Here is a 19836-nt window from a genome sequence, read left to right as displayed (position 1 = left end):
AATACCACAAAATAGTGAGTCCAAGGTGAGGTTTTGTTTTCAGATGTCTTGTTTAGTCCGAACAACAGTCCAAAACGAAACGATATTCACTTTGCATGATATAAAACAGAGAAAAGCAAAAAATATACACGTTGAAGCTGAAACCAGAAAATAGTTGCTTAAAAAGATTAATCAGCCATCAAAATAGATGCCGATTAGTTTTCTGTCGATCGACTAATCAATTAAGCGCACAATCCACTGTCAACAATCCCACTTTTAATTTATAGGTGTCTCTCAACAGCCCACTATGATTGTAAATGAAATTTAAGACTTTTTAACACCTTCTAAGGCCTTTTTTAAATTTTCTTTTAGATATACTGGATTCCATGCTTTTTAAGACTTTTGCAGACCTACAGATACCCTGGTGTGTGTGTGAGCTGAGTGTGATGTTGATGCAGTGTGATCCCAGTCAAAGGACACAGAGCAGAGACAGAGCCTGGAGTGACCTCTGCTCCACATTCCAGCACCGCCCCACTGTGGAGACATTTTGGGTTTCAGAGGGTGATATTTTGACTAGTTTTTTGAAGATGTCTCTGATCATTTCCCTTGAGTGGATGATGAAGATTATCAACAATCAAGTCTGTGTGTGTTTGGATGTGAGTGTTGTCTGCGGTGCAGCTAAATGGACAGGGTGAATGCCACTCAAGGCTCATATTAAAATGATAGTGAGGGCAGCATGGAGGATCTGAGCCAAATTCAGAGAAGTACTCCAGTAAATGAGGTGTGCCCAGACTGACTGTGCCATTAATTAAAATGTTGACACCGAGTGAGTGGAGTGCAGTCTTTCCAGTGCTGCACATTTTCCTTTTGGCACACAGATGTGAACTTTCACCTCTCAGCACACGAGCAGACACCTGTTTCAACAGCCCTCGTAAATGAGGTCACATGTGCAGGTGTGTCTGTGCTGGTGAGTTTGTGTATGGCATTTCTGCAATAGCCAGTTCCAATTTTGAGCTTCTGAATGAGGATATTTTTGTGAAACAGGGTTATTTTATACAGTCCTCACATAATCAAGCGGCTTTAGGGATGTGGTATGAATAGGTTTAGTTTTTTTTCTAAATAAGGTTTAAAATATATAATCAAATCAATGGGAAGTCCCCTCACGGATAGAAATATAAAGACGTACGTGTGTTCGTGCATATGTGTGTGTATGTGTGCAAGTCAAATGTGCTGACATTGTCAGATGCACTGACGTGTTATGATTTGTCACTGTCACTTCCAGCAACGAGGCTATGCTTTGCTGTCATAACAACCAGCCTCAGGAGCCAATGAGGAATGACGACACAAGATGAGAACACCCCAGGAGTGAAACGCGATTCGCTGTTTTCAACACGTGCGGTTTTGCTGAATGTGTCAGGCAGCTGGAGTGACAGGTAAGACCTGCAGGTCACCCTCCAACTGGTCTTAATACAATGATTGGCTTCAGTGGAGCAAGACCAGATAAACAGTTCCATTCAAGGAACATTACAGATACTTAATGGAAGTTTGGATGTAACTCTAGAGTTACTGACTTCCACTGAGTTCTGTTATGCAGGTGTCAAAGCCGGGTCCTGCTGTCTCCATGGTGACAGTGTGATGGTCCCTGAGCTACGGAGGGATGGCGATGGAGTCATTTAAAATGAGAAGTGTGCTGCATAATAATATTTGTGAAAATTAGCCTCATGAATACATGAAAACTAAACCATGCAGGGATGGTTACCATTTTATTTTCAAGACTGATGGAGATTGTAAGAGGCAGATTCTGTTAATGCTCTATGATGGTGATATGTGAGAGGAAGTTTAGTAACTCATTTAAAGGTGGCTCATCTGGGGTATTCTTTAAATAAAAGCTTGTCAATTACAAACTGAAAAGTATAATGGGCTCACATATGCTGCTTTTAATGGCGATTTTGCAATTTGCAATTCTGTCTATTAATTTGTTGCCAGGATTGTAATATACCAATGGCAACTCTCAACTTTTCATTTGCTCAGAGTTAAAACAGTACTCCACATATATGCACTCCTATAACATAGACTCAGAGTCACAATGGACAGTTTAAAAAAATAACCACAATTGATGCAACAGAACCAGAGATAGAAGATATCTTCTTTATTCCACGCATTCTTCTTCCTTGTCAAAACCGGGTGCTTACATTACCTACAATGCAACTCAACTGCAGACAGGCTGGTGTGTTATGCTATTAGCGGCTAATGTAGCCTCGAGCTGCTAGTCTCAAGCAGAGATGAGGAGTGGGCTACAGAGGTCTGGTAAGCTCATTGGTGGTGTTTCTCTTTAAATATACTGTAACTCCTGTATTACAGGTATTCAAGAGTTTGCACTGGTTCCCAAACTTTTTTAATGCATGGGCCTGCAGATAAGGCCTTCCAGTGAGGGACAGCTAGCTTCCTCTTTCTATTAAATGTAATAACTCAGGTAGCTCTTTAGTTTTATTTTCACTGGTTCAAGTCTGGTTTCACAGGGCTGAGATCTATATATATATATATATATATATATATGTCAGGATTTCTTTAAAGGTATATCAGTATTCTGATAGTCTCTATTTATGCCTGCCGTCCATCTGACCACTCACCTGCATGAAAGCATGCCAGGTTACCATGACAACAGGTAATTGTTAGCTATCATCTCCCCAGTCCTAGCTGCAGCATAACTGCATATTTTAGCAGGGTTTTAAATACAAATGATATTGATGTATCGGACGTACTTATTTCTTATTTCTTCCATCTTTTCTTTTCTGCTTCAGCAAACACTTTGGAAACAGCTGACATAAACCCATATGTGCAAATGTATCAATCATAATTCAGCCATATGTTATAGTACTTACTCCACAGAGACAGTGTAGAGCTCGGGCAGGAGAGTACATGGCACATCTCCAATAGAGACCTTTACTTCTCCAGCCCTCCGGCCCAGGTTCCTGCCCTGTACTGTCAGCAGGGTGCCTCCTTCCACTGGACCCCTCAGGGGGAAGATCTGACAAAGATATAATAAAGTAATGAACAGGGAGAAAGAAAAGCCTGTGAAAACCCTGTAAAATGCACAATAAATTAGAGCTCATAAGTAGCTTACCTCCCTAAAAATGTTCCACTAATGACAGGTGATAATGAACATTGCAGAGAATTAAGAGAATGGAGATGCTGTCTCTGATGCTGACATGGAGTGTGACACAAAGAGAGATAAGGACAAGTGGCCTGTATAAGTGTCCTTCTGCTTAAGACTGAGATCTAACAGAATAGACACGTGGTTTAGGTATATACACACACAAAGCAGACTCTTAACTGTGCCAGTCTGAGACTCTTCAGCCTCTAATCCTCTACAGCACATGCAAATAAAGAGCAGCCTAAGAGCCCCCTTCACATCCCACAAGAGACAGACAGAGTGAGAGAGAGAGGGCTGGAGAGGCGAGGTGGAGAGCACAGCAGAAAGGTGGATGAGTGGGGAGGCAATTTAGGGAACTGAGTGTCGAGAGGAGAGTGAATGCTGATGGTGGTGGTGAGAGAGCAAAGCCTTAAGAGGGGAATTAATGCACAGTGCTATTCCCTTTCATCTGTTTTCCTGTGTCTGCTCTGTCAAATTCCTTAGTCCTATTTCTGCTGTTGTTCAGGGGCATACTCTCACGCATCATTTCAGCCCTCGCCTTTGGTCTCTTAACTTTCCACTCAGGAGCTGTGGAAAGAAAAGAGAGGACGTCACCTCTCCAATCACCACAGAAACACAGCTTCAGAGATAGCATCTCCAACGCCCAGACATAAGCAATCTACCATCATCTTGCCACTGTAGCATAGCTAGCCCGGCAGCATGGATGCTTTTCTGAATGACCCCCCTGGCTGAGCCGAGGTCAGTGTGACCCCTCTGTGTTATTAGCCTGGCTCCGGCTCTATCAGAAACTGAGCTTAAGAATGAAAACAGCACTTCTGTTTGGTCTAGGTGAGAGGACAAGGTTTGGCTCTGCATTCAGATAATTTGGATCCCGCAAGAGTGACAGCGCAGATAAATAAACCATATATTTCCCAGTTAAAAGGGGGGAGGCGGTTAAGTAAAGAAAGAGTGTATTACTTTTAATATCGTGTGAAAATAAACTGGTGGAAACCCTTTACTTACAGTATTTCTCTGGGATCTACACCAAATGATGCAAAAGTTTTGGTGGTTATTTTAAGCTTTTGGATATTAAGTGTGACCACCCTGTGCCTACTTACACCACATATATATACTTCCTTTGACAAAAACACATACTCACATTCTTTCATACACATGTAATGTACAAGCACATATGCACACATACTGTAGCATGGCAGTCAAACACAGAAAAGCACCCACCCAGAGAGAGTTATTTATTATCACTATGCATCTTATAGCTCCCTAGTGTATCTATGTGGTGCCATTGAGCATTGACATCAACATCAGCTGGCATGCTGTTCATTTACACCTCTGCTGTTCTTACACCTAGACTTGATTTACAGCAGAAACTGCCAGGGCTCCAGGGAGATCACATGGTGTGAATGTGTCTCTGCGAAAAAACCTCCACAAGGAATGTTGGAGCTATTAAACACATCTGAGGACTAAATTATTCCACATCCAAAAATATTCCAAATGTATTGCACATGCAGATATGCAACCTGCACCAGATAAACTACCTAACTGATAAAATGTTTTCTTTTTGTTATTTTTTGTTCTGAATATATCGCTTTGAGGCCAGAGCTTTTATCTTCCTTTCCTCACTCAAGTTCCTCTGCATCACACTAATCACAGAGGACGTGAGGACAATAACAGGAAAAGGCTTCTCACTATACTGTACCCTTCTCAACCCTTTCTCCGTCCAAATACCTCTCCATCCTCTCTCCCAAACCATTCATGTCTCACCCAGATCTCTCTGTTCTCTCTTTCTTTTCATGTCGTGGATAAACTATGTTTGGCAGTTCCTGTTTTGGATGCTGAAGTACCTCTAATCAATGTTTTTTTTTTAAACAGTAGACTAGCCCACACATAAAATGAGAATAAAGGGCCTGCAGAGATAATAAATGTCTCCATTGTCTTACATCACTGCATTGAACGAAGAGCATTTTTCACAATTAGGTGGTGTGTGGCAAAGTTTAGGGAATAATGAAATCCTCCTCCATATTATTGATTTTTTGGTGCTAGTATATTGTGATATAGATTGTATGTGACAAAGCAGAGCAAGAAAAAAAACGTTTAATCATCGTAGCCGTACACGCAGTCACTAGGACTATATAATAAAGAGCTGCTGTGGTATGTGTGTGTGTGAATGTTTAGGGAGAGCTGATCTTTTCCTCCGTAAGCCGGAGTACTCGGGCTTAAACCCCGGTGGATTCTCTGGGAAAACATGGCTGCCAAAGCATTGCATCACACACCCCACATAACCACAGCCTCAGTATCATTTCTGCAACTGGCTCTCCTTATAAAGCCAGTGGGATGTGTGTGTGTGTGTGTGTGCGTTTATGTGAGTGAGAGAGAGAGAGAGACAGAGAGAGAGAGAGAGAGAGAGTATTGCAACAATGGTCTACCCACGCATACGGCACCTCAGCCCAGCTAACTTCAGTTGCGTAAGTCCACATAAGTTAGACTCTCACAGAGCATCCTGTTAGTCACAGTACGCTGACAGCTACAAAGAATGAGGGATAATCATGAATGCTTCAATATGGCCTATTTGTGTGACATATTGTGGGCCTGTGTGAGTGTGAGTGTGTCTGCCCGCTTTGTTCTGCTCACTTATTCTCCTGGGCCGACCAGGTTTTATCTACAGGAAGTTCAGGCCGACTAGGTCTCATGTGAGGCGTGCTTCCCATGACCGTCTACCGTGGCCGTGCTGATATAACGTTCGGTAGCAGCAGAATGGCTCACTCGTGTTACAGTTGGACAAACAAATGAATATGATCATGCAAATGAGCTCCATAAACAGTTTAAAGAAAGGCCCCGCCTGTAATCACGATGGAACATTTTGACGTGACTGCAGTAAGATCCTGTGTAAGATAAACACTCCTTAATTCCTTTTTACCAGTGTGGTTTTGCTCTTTTTGTGGCCACAAATCTAAAATCCCTCATGGTTCTTGTTTGCTTTCTTTTAGTTCCTGAGGTTTTCTACACAAAGAGCTCTACACATATAGCTTTCAAACACCATCCACACATTTTACACACACACATACTGTAGTTACACAGGGCAGAAGGTGTTCCCATGCCCTTCTGAGTGACTGCAGATCGACTCTGCTGTGTCCCCTGAGGGCTGTGGCTAAGTGAGTGTTAGTGTTATTACTGCATGAACTGTTTTAATATGACTCTTGTCAAAGGCTCCCTCAGCAGCAGACACTGGACATGGGGGCACCGCACCATGCGAGTGACCAAATGATTCACCATTTTATGGACTGAAAATAGAGGCTGGAGGACAGAAAGGAGGTGCAGAGTATAGGAGGATTAATGCAAACATTTTTAGCCTACATTCATGCATGTTTAACTTGTGATCTTACTTTGTGGATCTCAGGAGCAGGACATAGAGCTTTGATTGGCTGGCAGTCATTCCTTGGCCTACAGCTGTTTTCACACCAGCCACAGAGGTGGCCCTGATCCTCCCGGCCCCAGCACTGGGAACAGTCCGAACTACCCACTTTACAGTTGTACACCTCCACTACAGGGAGATGGGAGGTAGGGGGGGGAGACAGAGAGGCAATTATTATTGTAATACAGCATTACTGAACTGTGTTTGCCTTATCTGGTTAACTTAAGGTACTGTAGATTCCTTAGTTTCTTTTATAGCTTATATGAACCATATGGGTTGCATGCTTTAAATACACAGCATAAGCATTTGCAGGATGATACATGGCTAAAAAAATAAATCAGGAAAAAAGAGAGAGAACAAAGTCAGCCAGAAACAGATGATTTTGTTCATGTTCCAATGTGCCCAGTGAAAAGTTCCATTTGTATCACTGCATGTGCATCTGTGCATGCATTTGTGTGCATATCACAGTGTGTATGTGCCTGCATGTGTGTGATAAAGTGTGTGTCTTTTTAAAATTTGATGACTCTGCATGTTACGAAAAAACCAACATGTGACAGTGCAGAGAGTCTGGCAGCGGCCCAGGGCTGTTGTTCACATGGTAGACACATGGCCTGTGAACAGCACATCTGGGACTGGGATAGGCAAGGATTGGCTTGTAGCTGCACTGTAGACAACATGCCAACATCAACAACATGCAAGCCACTTTTTATGATCTCACTGTTGTCATGGAGCTCAAATTGTATTTGCAACAATACATATGGACATAGCTTGTATGAGGCATTGATAACACCTTAAATTGCAGGTCCCATGTTCTATAATCATTATGTGTAATTAGACAGTAGCAGAATATGATATTATGGTAAATTACTAGTTGTTGGCAAATTATATGTTGTAATACATCAACTACTATTATTGCAAGGGAAAGGCAGTCTAACACTGTTTGTCCCTGTAAGCGATTCTTTATTTTTCTCCAGGTTTAATTAAATCCACCAGTCTCATCAGAAAACATTTGTGCACAGGTGAAATGCATTCTGGGAGCAACAGTGTCAGATTTTTTCTTGTTTTTGCGAGTGTCTAATTATGCTGCAAATACGGGAGAACTGAGCAAATAGCTGAAGCATAGCAGATGGCAACAGTATTTTTCATTTGTGTTTTTTTTTGGTCTACATCACCATGAGTGCAATGTCTTACCTCTCATGGGCTGAGGGCTGTCGACAAAAATATCCTCCCCCAGTCTACTTAAATATCCTCTCCTCCTCAGGTTGAGGTGGTAAACCTGACTCCTCTGATTGGTAGACAGCTACATGGACGGATAGGTAGGAGGAAACAATAAAACAGGTTGTGTTACGAATGTGTGTGTATTGTATGTCATTTTGCTTCCACATGCATTTACTCCCTCTTGCTGTTGCTCTAGATAATAATGGGTTCTTAGTCAACTTAGTCAGCAAGGGTTTAAAATAATTGCAATAAAAACAACTTACAAACAAGGCTTAAACCTAACAATAATGAGCACACTGAACCAGTAAATGCACAGTAACTGCGCTAGAACTTAACTAACCTTTATTCAGACTTACTAGTTATTTCTGGTAGGTACTTACTGTTACTACACTGCACTTGACAGTCGAGCTGTTCAGCCATGTGGCCTCATATCGCTGCTCCGTCCCAAAATCACACTCCAGCTCCTCCCCCTGTTATGGAAAGCACATATTTTAAACAATATTCAGTATTTCAACAATAACAAGCAAGCAAACTGTGACATTATTCTGTTCTCAGAATGAGATAATCACTGCTTTAGTACCCAAAATCCGAGAATTAGAGAAAGCTTCTGCAAAGAAATGCTCTCTAAAACATGTCTGGTAACAATTGACCGTTCAGAAAAAGTACCAGGAAACTGAAATAACCCACAATAATTGTCCCTGCCAGGAAAAGATGCAATCCATTCAAAATTCATATTCATAAACATCTGGACTCCCACACCTCTGCAAGTCATCTGGGAGCCAGAGTAATGAATATGAATTCATTCTTCATAAAATGAGTGCCCAGAGTTTAACTGAGCCAAGATATGTGAAGGTAAGCCCATAAAGAAGCTAAGATGGTAGGTAAGAGCAGTAAAGAATAAGCACTTAAAGAGGAAGAAATAATTTGTCCTCTTCACACTTTCCTATATCTCTGTGCTTTTTGACAATAGAGAAGCTTGATATTTTTGGCATTTGGCAGGTTCTTTTTCCCACACATTAAAATGTTCCCTGGACTTATGTTCAGACTGAAAACTAATAGATACTGGAGAAATTTGCAAGCATCTGCTTGTTGCTAAATGTTTTGGTATGACTGTTTATCACAGTAAAGTCTAAACAGTTTATTTTAGGTTTGTCAAAATAAGTGTGAGAACCAAACCAAAATTCACCACAAATTCCAGAGGGGTCTGAGTGATGGCGATGCTTATTGAAGAGCACGAACATGAGTGACATCACATTTCCTGCTGTACTGACTTGCCGACAAGATGAAGACATTATTCAAACAGCGTCAGTTTGTATAAACTTCCATAATAATAAGAGTAATATTAGTAGCCAATCATATCCAGGCTGCCCTGAGGAAGTGTGTGTGTGTGGGGGTTTGTATGTGACTCAGTGTCTGTCACCATAGCAACACACCAGGAGAGGGCTCAAAAGGCCAGCCAGGGTTAGGCGTGTGACTGACCACGCCTGGCAACTAGTCAGTATTGGAATTTTTAGAAGATCCCAGTCGTGTCCTTATCAGTGATGCAGGATCAGCGTTTGACTCGCTCAGTGTGGATTAAGGATGAGAATAGGAGTTTAAAAAAACTGATTTGGAAGGACTAGTCGAATTTAAAATGAACACGAGTGAAATAAAGCTCCTGCCCCGTGTGCTGCCTCAGACCGACTGCACATTGTACACTGTGCTGATGAAGGCACAACTCAGCTAGTCACAGTTAGATACCAGATGCACGGTGGGCCCAGACAGCTGAGCAGTGAGCAACATAAGCATAAAGATACTCGCTCATTCTTCGTTTTCATATCCATCTCACAACATGGAGATCACCCAAATTCAGGTTTCGCTCATTCATTGACCCAAATCACAGCACACAAATATCCATCTGTGTTTAACTCAGCTTGAAGCAAACACGCCATATGCTTCTGTTTTATTCCAATCATTTTCACAACACGCATTTTGGACAAAGTCCAAGTCCAGCTCCATAGCTGGAGGTTGACTGTTGTACCTCCTGGATGTTGCTGAGGGATACGGTGAAGTCCTGGGCCATTCCTGATGGTGATGGAGGAACCTCGGAGGCAACCAGGCTGGGACAGGAAGCTGCATTCTGTGGTGTAAGGGCAGGAAGTGACATATAGGAGTTAAAGAAAACAATGGCTCCTCTGCACACATCCGCAACCCAAAATACCTGTCCTGTTTATCTGGAGGAGGAGGAAATGAGAGGGTAAAGTCTTGCACTGAAGGAAACAACAATAGCTTCAAATAGAGAGACGATGAGGGATTAGAAAAACAGACCCACCGGACACTGTGATGGGCTCAGCAGAAGAGGGAAAAAAAACCCACATCCTCATCTCCTTATGATCTAAATTACAAATACCTAATTCAGTTTTTTCATGTTTAAAAAGAACCTAAAATTTAAATAATTAAAATTGACTTAAAAACCACAAACCTCTTGTGCTTTAATATGTTTGTTTTTGTGTATCTTGGGATGTGAAACAGCATGCCTGACTAGCATTTATTGCGTTTGCTTAGAAAAATGCAATGATGTCTGTATCAGTTCTGTTGTTTAACAAAAACAGCTCTTTCCCTTTTCAGGAGGTCTTGTGATATAATGGCGAGCATAAACATTCACAGCAATAAAACACTTAACCGCTACAATAAGACCAACAGCTGACCAGAGGACTGTGAGTCACATCCTCTCCACTCTAACTGGGACAAGTACTGTGAGTGGACTCAGTCAGACCCCTGCACCCTCAGGGCCAAAGTCTGCTGGGAGGATACCTCCTCACACAGCAATGAAACTCCAGAAGGGACAGGAATAATACGATGGCTGAGTTGGTCTTGATGTTGTCAGGAACACGCACAAAGCACAGTGGTGTCTGGGGAGCTGTAATTGGTTTCACTGAGGCTACTCTAGTTTTGGATAATTTTCCCAGTTTCACAGCCTTTTCATGCCAAGCCTTTAACACTATTCGGTTTGTTTGCTTTTCAGAGTAGTTTACACCCTCATGGGGCTTTACATTGCCAAATATACATCTACATAATCCATTTCTACAGTCACCTACTTAAAACGAAAGGTTATTTAAAACCATGGCTGAAAATGTAGGTGTAGATTTATCTCTTTGTTGGCAACAAGCAGTCTTGACATTTAGTAATAATTCCCTATAAAAATTGGGACACAGTGAACCTACTCTTCCACATGCTGGGATATCAAACTAAACTGCCAAAAAGAGAAACTTTAGAGGAGGTCAGAGGAGCTTTAAAATGGTACATTACCCTGTAAGGAGTCTGTTAAATCAGAACCTCCTGAGATTTTATAGCGGGTTTCAACATTTCTACATACTGTAGTTGAGACACTTGAAACCTCATACTGAATTACCACATGATTGCTCTTGCCTAACCTGTGTGGACTCAGATCATTACAGCACACTTGGAGTTGTTGGACAGAAGAGTCTGGATTATGTCTGAGGCTCTGACTAGTGGGATCTTAATATTATGAGATCCTCCAGGCATCTGTTTAGTTGATGAATTAAAAAAAAGGAATTACTCACCTCTAGCAGATCCTGCTTTGACTCATCTTTATTGGAGACACATAGGTGTTTCTCTTGGTCCCAGTAACACTTCCATCTGGTACTCAGGCAGCTCACACATCTGACATAGATGGACACACATGCATGGATGAGTTGAGAAACGAGGATCACAATTAGCCAAATCTGGCATAATTTCTCCCCTGTATCATCCCCCTGATCTTTTCCCATGCAGTAAATACAGTCTTTTTAAAAGTTGAGTATGTTTCGAGTGTAACACAAACTGAGAGGCTGAACCGATTACAGGCATCAAAGTTTAGCTTTAATAAAAGGAAGTAATGATTAGTCACAGTAGCAGACACATTCATTCCACAGTTACAACACAGCCAGCCAGGAGGTCAAACTGGGCCAAATCTGCTGAGATGAAACAAAGCACGTCTCTATAAACACTCAGACTGGTAAATGATGATGTGTGTGTGAGTGCTGTCTCCTGTATTTCTATCTTTGTGAGAACCATTTGGAGTCTTAGTTCCACCTAAGTGAGGACATTTTGGCAAGAAGTTCCATCAGCAGCCTGTGGATTCCATACAATTCATGCTCATTGGTCCTGAACAAATTGCTAAATATGTTTGAGTAACGTGCTAAAAACTACAGTGCTGAGCTGTTTTAAGAAATTACTTAGCCTTTAAAAAAAATTGAACTATACATTCATGACCAGTTTTTAAAGATTTACGTTCAGTAGGAATGAATCGGCTTGGGTCTGAGAGCCACAGACAGGGTAGGGAAGTCGGAAAGTATTGAGAGACGGACTAACACATTGTTGGCTTTGGTCTTTTTATGGGATTTGTTGACAATAGCAAAAATAGAAAATATTGCCAGCCTTATCCTTTTAAGCAACACTATGTAACTTTTGAAAGAAGAAATAACACATTCTTCTTCTTACAAATGAAATGTTGAATTCATATGCAATAATACACACCCTTGCTCCATTCAATACACTTTTGCTACTTCAGCCACACTTGGTCTGATATGACCAGTAGCGTATGGTGGCTAATGTTAACAAACTATAGATAGATATTGCTGTAGCTGACTTGTCTGACACACTTATGGTCTACTTGCGCTACTCTTACCTTATTTATTTCTGCCACCACCTCAATATAAATATATATGAAAATTTGCTTTGTCTTGATTTGGTTGATCAACTGTTTAACATAGGCTATGAGTTAAGGTTAGACATGTAGTTGAGAAGATTAAGGGTAGCGTTTGGGAATATGGATTGTACTGTATTAATCCTTGCTGTGGATGGTGTACAAACGTGTGTGTGTGTGTTTCCAGATAAACTACCTTAAGTGGAACTCTACTGTACAGTATGTGTGTGAGTCGAGTGTGTATCACTGTATTGCCTCCGGAAAGAGACAGATGTCTCACACTAGGAATAATAGCGCCTCCAGTGATAGCAGCACTCCGAGGGGGTCTTTAGACTGGGGGAAGTGGAGTGGTATGGGTGTAAGGGGATGCAGAAACGTAATCAAAACGTGTGTGTGTGTGTGTGTGTTCTGATTAGAAGCAGACGACCTCCTCAAGGCTCTTATCAGCTGCAGCTTTTCTGTTTTCCCTGACTCCCTTTCTGTCCTACTAAAACACCTTTATACACACACACACACACACACACACACACACACACACACACACATATACAGATTGTTCGCACACTCTCTCTCTGCTTGACCTCACGCTGACAGTAAATACTCTGTGACACTGCCCACTCATACTCATAATAACCATGCACACACACACACACACACACACACACACACACACACACTAAATACACAGTCAGGCTCGCACTCTCAGGGCCTCTCAGTGGACACAGCAGTTAAACATACATCCTCAATCACGTCTCTGTCAAAGAGAAATACGTCCAGAAGAAAAGACCAGTTTCAGGGGGAGCAACATAGAGGAACAGAGACAGATGAGGGAAAGGGGGGAAAGAAAGAAGTGCCAAACACTTGAGACACAGAGAGAGACATAAAAAGCAAATAAAACAGAGAAAGAGTGCGTGTTTGTGTGTGTGTGTGTGTGGGGGGGGGGCTTAAGGGAGTGAGAGAAACAGAGTGAGAGGGCAGGTTAGGTGGTTGTCCTACTGGGCTGTTTGGTGAGACTGGAATGCTATGGTCTGGTTGTCATTAACACTCTGCCTAGTGACCACTTTCAATGGGTCATGGGAGAACTGTCTAAACACTCTCCCCCACACACATATACACACACATACACAAAACACACAGATTTGTTTTTTCAAACTTCAAGTAAAAATAATGCATACACATTTACTTTGATGATGATAATCGTAGTGGTGACTTTTGTTTTTTTACTACATCAGTGGATATTTCCTCTCTTATGTCGGCTCATTTCTAATATCCTGGTTTATTACAGTAGGACTAGTTAAAAGGGGGACTCCACTTTTGATAATTTGGTGGACTCACAAGCGACACGTAAAATAATGGTCAAAATTGAATCAAAAAAGGCAGAGATATTCTGAATTTTAGCTCCTAGTATGGGCCAAGCTCCCGGATCAAAAACTGGATCTTACATTTCCCCTAATGCAACTTAATAGCGTCTTTCTTTAGACACTCCCTGACTGGTTAAGTTTCACATCTTTCAACACAGTTAACACTATTAAAAGACTCAAGCTCAATTTGAGATAACCCTGATGACATCACTATGACATCATCAGGGTTATTTTGTCAGACTTTAAAAAGCTCCTGTCAGAGCTACAAGACATTATACAACTGTGTTCACAGCATGAGTAGTATTCTTTATGTGTAAAATCAGTTGGTTTGTCAGCTGTCATTGGTTGTTGAGCTATTCTCAATTAATTACATGGGCATGAGAAAATCTAGCTTGGAAAAAAAGATTCATATTGTCAATACTTCATTAAACATAGTAGAGCTGAAATGATTAGTCAATTAATTGATTAGTTGATTGAGAGAAAATTAATGTGCAACTAGTTTGATAATCGTTTGTCTTTTTCTCAATAGTGAGGATTTGCTGCTTTATGTGATAGTAAATTGAGTCTCTTTGGGTTTTGGACTGTTGGTCGAACAAGCATTGGCAGATGACATAAAAGATTTTTACCCAAAAAATGTAACATTTCAGCTTATGAAAAAATAATATATGAAAAAACCTAAGTAATGGCTTTTTTCATAAAGTAAAAAACAAAGATTCTACTATCTAGTTTCATTAAGGAGAATTGGCTCATAAGACTCTCTTTAGGGATTATTAAAAAAAACAGCTTGAAGTGATTAAAATCAGATAGAGTATAGCTCTGCAGTTTGCAGCCCAATGCTCATCCTGTGAGAATGGCACTTTGCTCATTATCACCTTCAACAAACCACCATCTAATTTCACACTCCTGGACCTCGCCGAGCACCAAGGCCACGTGCACATATTGGTTGCAGTCTTGCACACATGTACCTGCAACTCCTGTGTTCACACCTACAGGCTGTTTTCAAAAAGTTAACAAAAGGGACACACCCAAACGATTTCAGTCTCAGTGAATCAGTCAAACACACACACACAGATGCCCCTCTAAGCCTAAGATCTGCCCATCAGATAAAGTGGATCCTCTGCTCTGACATGGTCCAGCATGCAAGAGGAAGCCAGCTGGATTGCCTCCAGATATGAGAAAACCCTCTTTGTGACCAGGCCATACAAGTCGCAGTCCTTCACAAAAACAAACATCAACATGACCAGCCAGACATACATATCCAATTTCCTTTGGCTTAACGTTTACAGCATATTAATCCCACATTGGATCCTGCACTGAGAAACCTTGAGTAAGCCAAATACACAATAAGCCCTCCAAGAGGATGTGTCGGCAATATTTACACACTGAGGCCTAAATAGAAAGCAGGGGGGAAAACATGAGAGGAAGAGGTTAGGGACAAAGCGGAAAGGCCTTTGAGACAGAGTTGAGAAGCTTTGCTGTTCTTTCAGTTTCCAGCTATCGTTGTGCATCTACAATCACACAGAGACTCATGCTGACATTTGAGTGGTGCTTTAGTTTGGCAGAGCCCTCTGTTTAGGGATGGCTATAATTGTAGTTTATTGGTATTTTGGTCTCATTTAGGAAGGTTTGTTTTGAGGGATCGCCTGTAAATCAAGTAGCCAGTAGATGAAGGTTTAAGCAGTGGTGGAAGAAGTACTCAGATCCTGTACTTAAGTAAAAGTACAAATAAAACAATGAAAAAATACGCCATGAAAAGTACAGCCCCTGTGACTTTATTATTATATTTTTAATACTAATACATCAATGTGTAAGCAGCATTTTCTGGTTATAGCTGGTTGAGGTAGAGATCATATGTAGTTTTTATGTGAAATCTTAATCTTACTCGTAACTAGGCACTAGCTGTCAGATAAACATAGTGATGGAAAAAGTACAAAACGTCCCTCTGGAATGAAGTGGAGAATAAGTATAAATGAGTATAAACTGTACTCAAGTAAAGTAGAAGTACCTCAAAACTATACTTAACTACAGTACTTGAGTAAATTCCACCACTGTGTCTAAGTGAATGAAATTGAATGTAAGGGTTCAGAATGATGCTGTAAGTTGGCCAAGCATCACCAACTCCGAATAAATCAAGAAGTATAGGATCAATAGCGGTGACAATGGACGTGTGACTCACGGTGTCTTGGGGTGTATTGCTCCAGTCCTATTGCAATCATAGACGATGAAGCTACCAGATACCACGGATGTGCCATTCACTTTTATCGCCACAGAAACAGTAAGATGATCTGGAGAAACAAAGGCATGTAAACAACGCTGCATGTGTCAAGCATTCGAGATTAGTATCACTGTCATAACACAAACTAGACAGCAATACATCCTCATGCTAAACTGACTTTTCTGTATTTTGAATGATGAAAGGGGAAATTACATTTGTTCTAATATAGCTCAAGATCTTGTAAACAAAAAATAAAAAGAATCACATATTGTAACTGTAATTGTATTGTGAGAAATGTATGACAGCATGGGCACACAGCCAAATGGATTCCTGTGCTCAGTCTCACCTGTGCCAGGGAGGATTGGTTGGTAGTTTTCTCGAGGGAGCAGGGGACAGGTCTGGATCTGAGTGAGACCGTAGTCCAGGTGCACTGTAGCAGCTGTAGAAACACCCGGCCCATATTCACACTCTACTTGGGAGCCGGCCAGATCAGGAACACTGCCATTTATCAGTATGCCGACATCCTACGACAGAAAGAGAGATAGGAGCATAAATATAAATCGCTGCTCATCTTCATAGAAATTAATTACAAATTCGATTCCACATCCCCACACACATATTTTCAAATCCAGTGTAAGTACAGTTAGTCTTTGGTAGTGGGCAAACGGCTATGGCATTACTTCAAGTTTGTTCAGGAGTTCAGGAAGAGAAATAGAGAAACTAATATGCAATGAAGAAACAGATGGCACAGTGCTACATTCACATCTAAATCTGGCTGTGATGAAGTATGACAGGCGTATAATGAGAAACATAACACCTCACTGACATGACTGAATTTCAGTTAAATGATTTCAATGTGAGAAAAAAGTAAGAGGGGGGGCAGGCAGACAAAGATGGTGAAGCAGAGAGGGAGCGCAAGATGACATATGCTGTGGCTCAGCAGATAAGAGCTGAAGTGGCCAGCGACATGTGCTAACATGTTTTAAAAAATCTGCTCTATTGTCCAGTGGAATTGATCATTTCCTGGCTAAGGCCCTGACTTCCTGCCTGCTGCTTCCTGTTTGGGGAGACAACCTTGAACTGAGCTTCCTGTTCCTCTGAAGGATGGCTGTGGACCAGGCAGCTGGTAGATCTATTACAGCCCAGCCAAACTGACCTACATAACAAGCAAATATCCACAATTAATGAACCAATTAATGACCTGTCGTCTCTCAGCCTCGTCTAATTATGAGCTGTAATTAAAGGTCAAATATATTCCAAGTGTCAAAATTCACTGAACTCATTATCATATTGTTATTATGCTTCTGTTACAGGATATACTAATTGGAAGAAATGAAAAACAACAGTTTACATGTCATACCCCAAGTATGATGCAGGCACTCTTTTTGCCAGAATATATTATCCTGCCGGGTTTGATAAAAATCAAACTGGTGGTGTTATGTAGCACTCAATATTCTGTGTCCCAAATCCATACAATACGACATATCTGTAGGTGAAGTGTATAAGATCACAGGTTTTTACAGGCGATGCTCATCATCCAAGTCAAGAAGCTGATGATGAAGCTTATCCTACTTTAAGGTTCATGTTCAGTGCGGCAGGAGAGCCTTTGCGTCTTTTCGTTTGTCTGAAAACTTAACATTTCTTCAATTGCACAGCAGAACCACATTTAAAAGGAATCATGCTGGATATGTTCTTGATAATGTAACTCATTTTGTTGCTATCAATTTCCACAGTATTTTTAGTGATTGATAAAAATCTTATTGGTCAATTAACCACCCCCTTAAGATAATCTGGCATGCTAATGCTAAATTATGCTAACGTGATGGTTTATTAAAGTTTTGCATTGATTTATGTTTGTTTTACTGTTGCTATTGACTTAGGGACAGTATGAAAATTATTGGGGCGGGGAGGGGGGCTGACTCATATATTTAATTTTATAAAAATATATTAAAAAAATAATATTTTCGTTGGCCTCCTCTTGACATTGACAAAAATGCAATACCCTCCCCCCAAGATCTCAAAACAAGCAAACATGTTTGGCAAACATAACAAATAGGTGAAAATACAGCCACTATCTAATTCTGAATAAAGAGCTGCTAAATTAACGGTTTTACAGCCACTGAATTTGTGAACTGTGAACAGGCTGCAGCTCTGTGGCTGCTGAAGGGCTTGAGTACCACAATAGTTTCACCCAACCCTGAATTTCAACAAATAGCCTAAACATAAATGTGAATTGGATCAGATGATGATGTAGCCTGATGAGAATGAGATCAGATGTCTGACTGTCCATCAGACATCAAATCAATAACATGATGCAGGCAGGTGTGTTGAAGACGTTTCTTCCAGACAGCTGTTCCAAAGAGAGCACCGTTATATATCAAAACACACATTAATAACGTTGGTAAATTACTCACGGCCGAGTTGGCTTTTACACAAGGTGACATAAACAGTTGTTACAAATGTAGATGAATGAGCGAAACAAGCACAGACACCCCGCAATTTTTGCTACCCCACTCCGATTTAAATAATAAAAATAAATATGAATTACATCAGATTATAGTGTGACCTGTATATGATAAGATATCTGCATGTCATAAACCAATTACATGATGGCTGAATTGCATAGCCAGGTGTGTTGGAGACAATGTTGAAGAAAATTAAATAGGGTGCAGTTATCTTAAGAGGCAATATTATTGTGTAATAGTATTTAGTAACCAGCTCTTTTTTTATTTCCACAAGTCTGCTAAATTTTATTGCGAGTTAGAAAATGTGGAATGGTTTTATTGTGATGTGGTGTGAAAGCGACAGGAATGCAATGCAAACTATGAACATTATAGTCCAGTCTGCTCTCTGTGAGTACTGCTGTTGCTGACGGAGAATATGTGTGATAGAACAGCCATTATTTCTTGGCTGCAAAGTTTCAGGACTGACTAGGGGCATTTTCCACATAACATCATGAAATACGAGAAACTTCAATTTGCACAAATCCATTCACCAAATTTGAATATTTTTAGAAAAATCTATGCAATCTGGGCCTGCTGCACACGTGGGACTTTCTGCGCCAGGGCACAGGCACCAGCTGTGGCTTCTGAGGGGCTTGAGATCCGTAATATTTTTGCCTCACCCCCTTATTCCAAATAGGAAAACTTCACATGAATTAGATCTGATGGTGTTGCATGAGATTAGGTGTCTGACCGTCCATCATAATTAAGCTAATTAGGCTACATGAATCTGAGGCGCATAAAGAAATGTTAACCAGGTGTGTTTTCAGGCAGCAGCTGGAGACCTAGAGGTAACTTTTTCCTGCTGTGCCCAAACAGCACTGACAAATACCAAAAACACAAGTTAATCACTGTCAGTAAATGGTTAAAGCTCCTGCTCACCGACACTCAGGAAAGAGGGAGACATCTGTGTATGGCATGCACTCTCACGCTGTGCCGCCGGTAAACTCTCCTTTTATACAGCTGGTTTTGTGTTTTAAGAGCAGCGTGATACATGTAAACCAAGCTCTCAGTGTCTTGGTTACAGATCAACTAACTGTGAAAGAACGAATGATTACGTGTGTGTTCAGATTAGTTTGTGGATTGAAGGAGACACACATTCAGAAGTGATCATATGAGTAACACCCCTAACAGCCACAGTCACAGTTTCATTTCACGGATCAGAAGAACAATTGGCAATGTGTGATGCTGAAAGTAAATCATATTATATTCTAACTTTGTACAACACATTTAACTTTATTTAAGTTCAGCTTTCTGTTATGATGCAGAATAAAGGAGAGACTGTACAGGATAGCGAGAAATATGCACTCTT

At 40.9% G+C, this 19836-nt stretch overlaps 1 protein-coding gene across 1 annotated transcript in view; it reads right to left on the bottom strand.

Moving 5' to 3' along the window:
• The window catches only part of plxnd1 (plexin D1), a 63155-nt gene that overhangs the window by 30861 nt on the left and 12458 nt on the right, over nucleotides 1-19836 (bottom strand). The window contains exons 6-13 of the mRNA XM_044211965.1: nucleotides 16370-16547; nucleotides 15985-16093; nucleotides 11324-11423; nucleotides 9781-9879; nucleotides 8141-8230; nucleotides 7734-7842; nucleotides 6514-6671; nucleotides 2862-3007 (exon numbers count right to left, since the gene is read on the bottom strand). Coding sequence (XP_044067900.1) covers nucleotides 2862-3007; nucleotides 6514-6671; nucleotides 7734-7842; nucleotides 8141-8230; nucleotides 9781-9879; nucleotides 11324-11423; nucleotides 15985-16093; nucleotides 16370-16547 — 989 coding nt within the window. The remainder of the gene's footprint in view (nucleotides 1-2861; nucleotides 3008-6513; nucleotides 6672-7733; nucleotides 7843-8140; nucleotides 8231-9780; nucleotides 9880-11323; nucleotides 11424-15984; nucleotides 16094-16369; nucleotides 16548-19836) is intronic.

The sequence above is a fragment of the Siniperca chuatsi genome, linkage group LG10, assembly GCF_020085105.1.
Source record: "Siniperca chuatsi isolate FFG_IHB_CAS linkage group LG10, ASM2008510v1, whole genome shotgun sequence".
Taxonomy (NCBI): domain Eukaryota; kingdom Metazoa; phylum Chordata; class Actinopteri; order Centrarchiformes; family Sinipercidae; genus Siniperca; species Siniperca chuatsi.
This window is presented reverse-complemented; position numbering and strand designations above follow the sequence as displayed.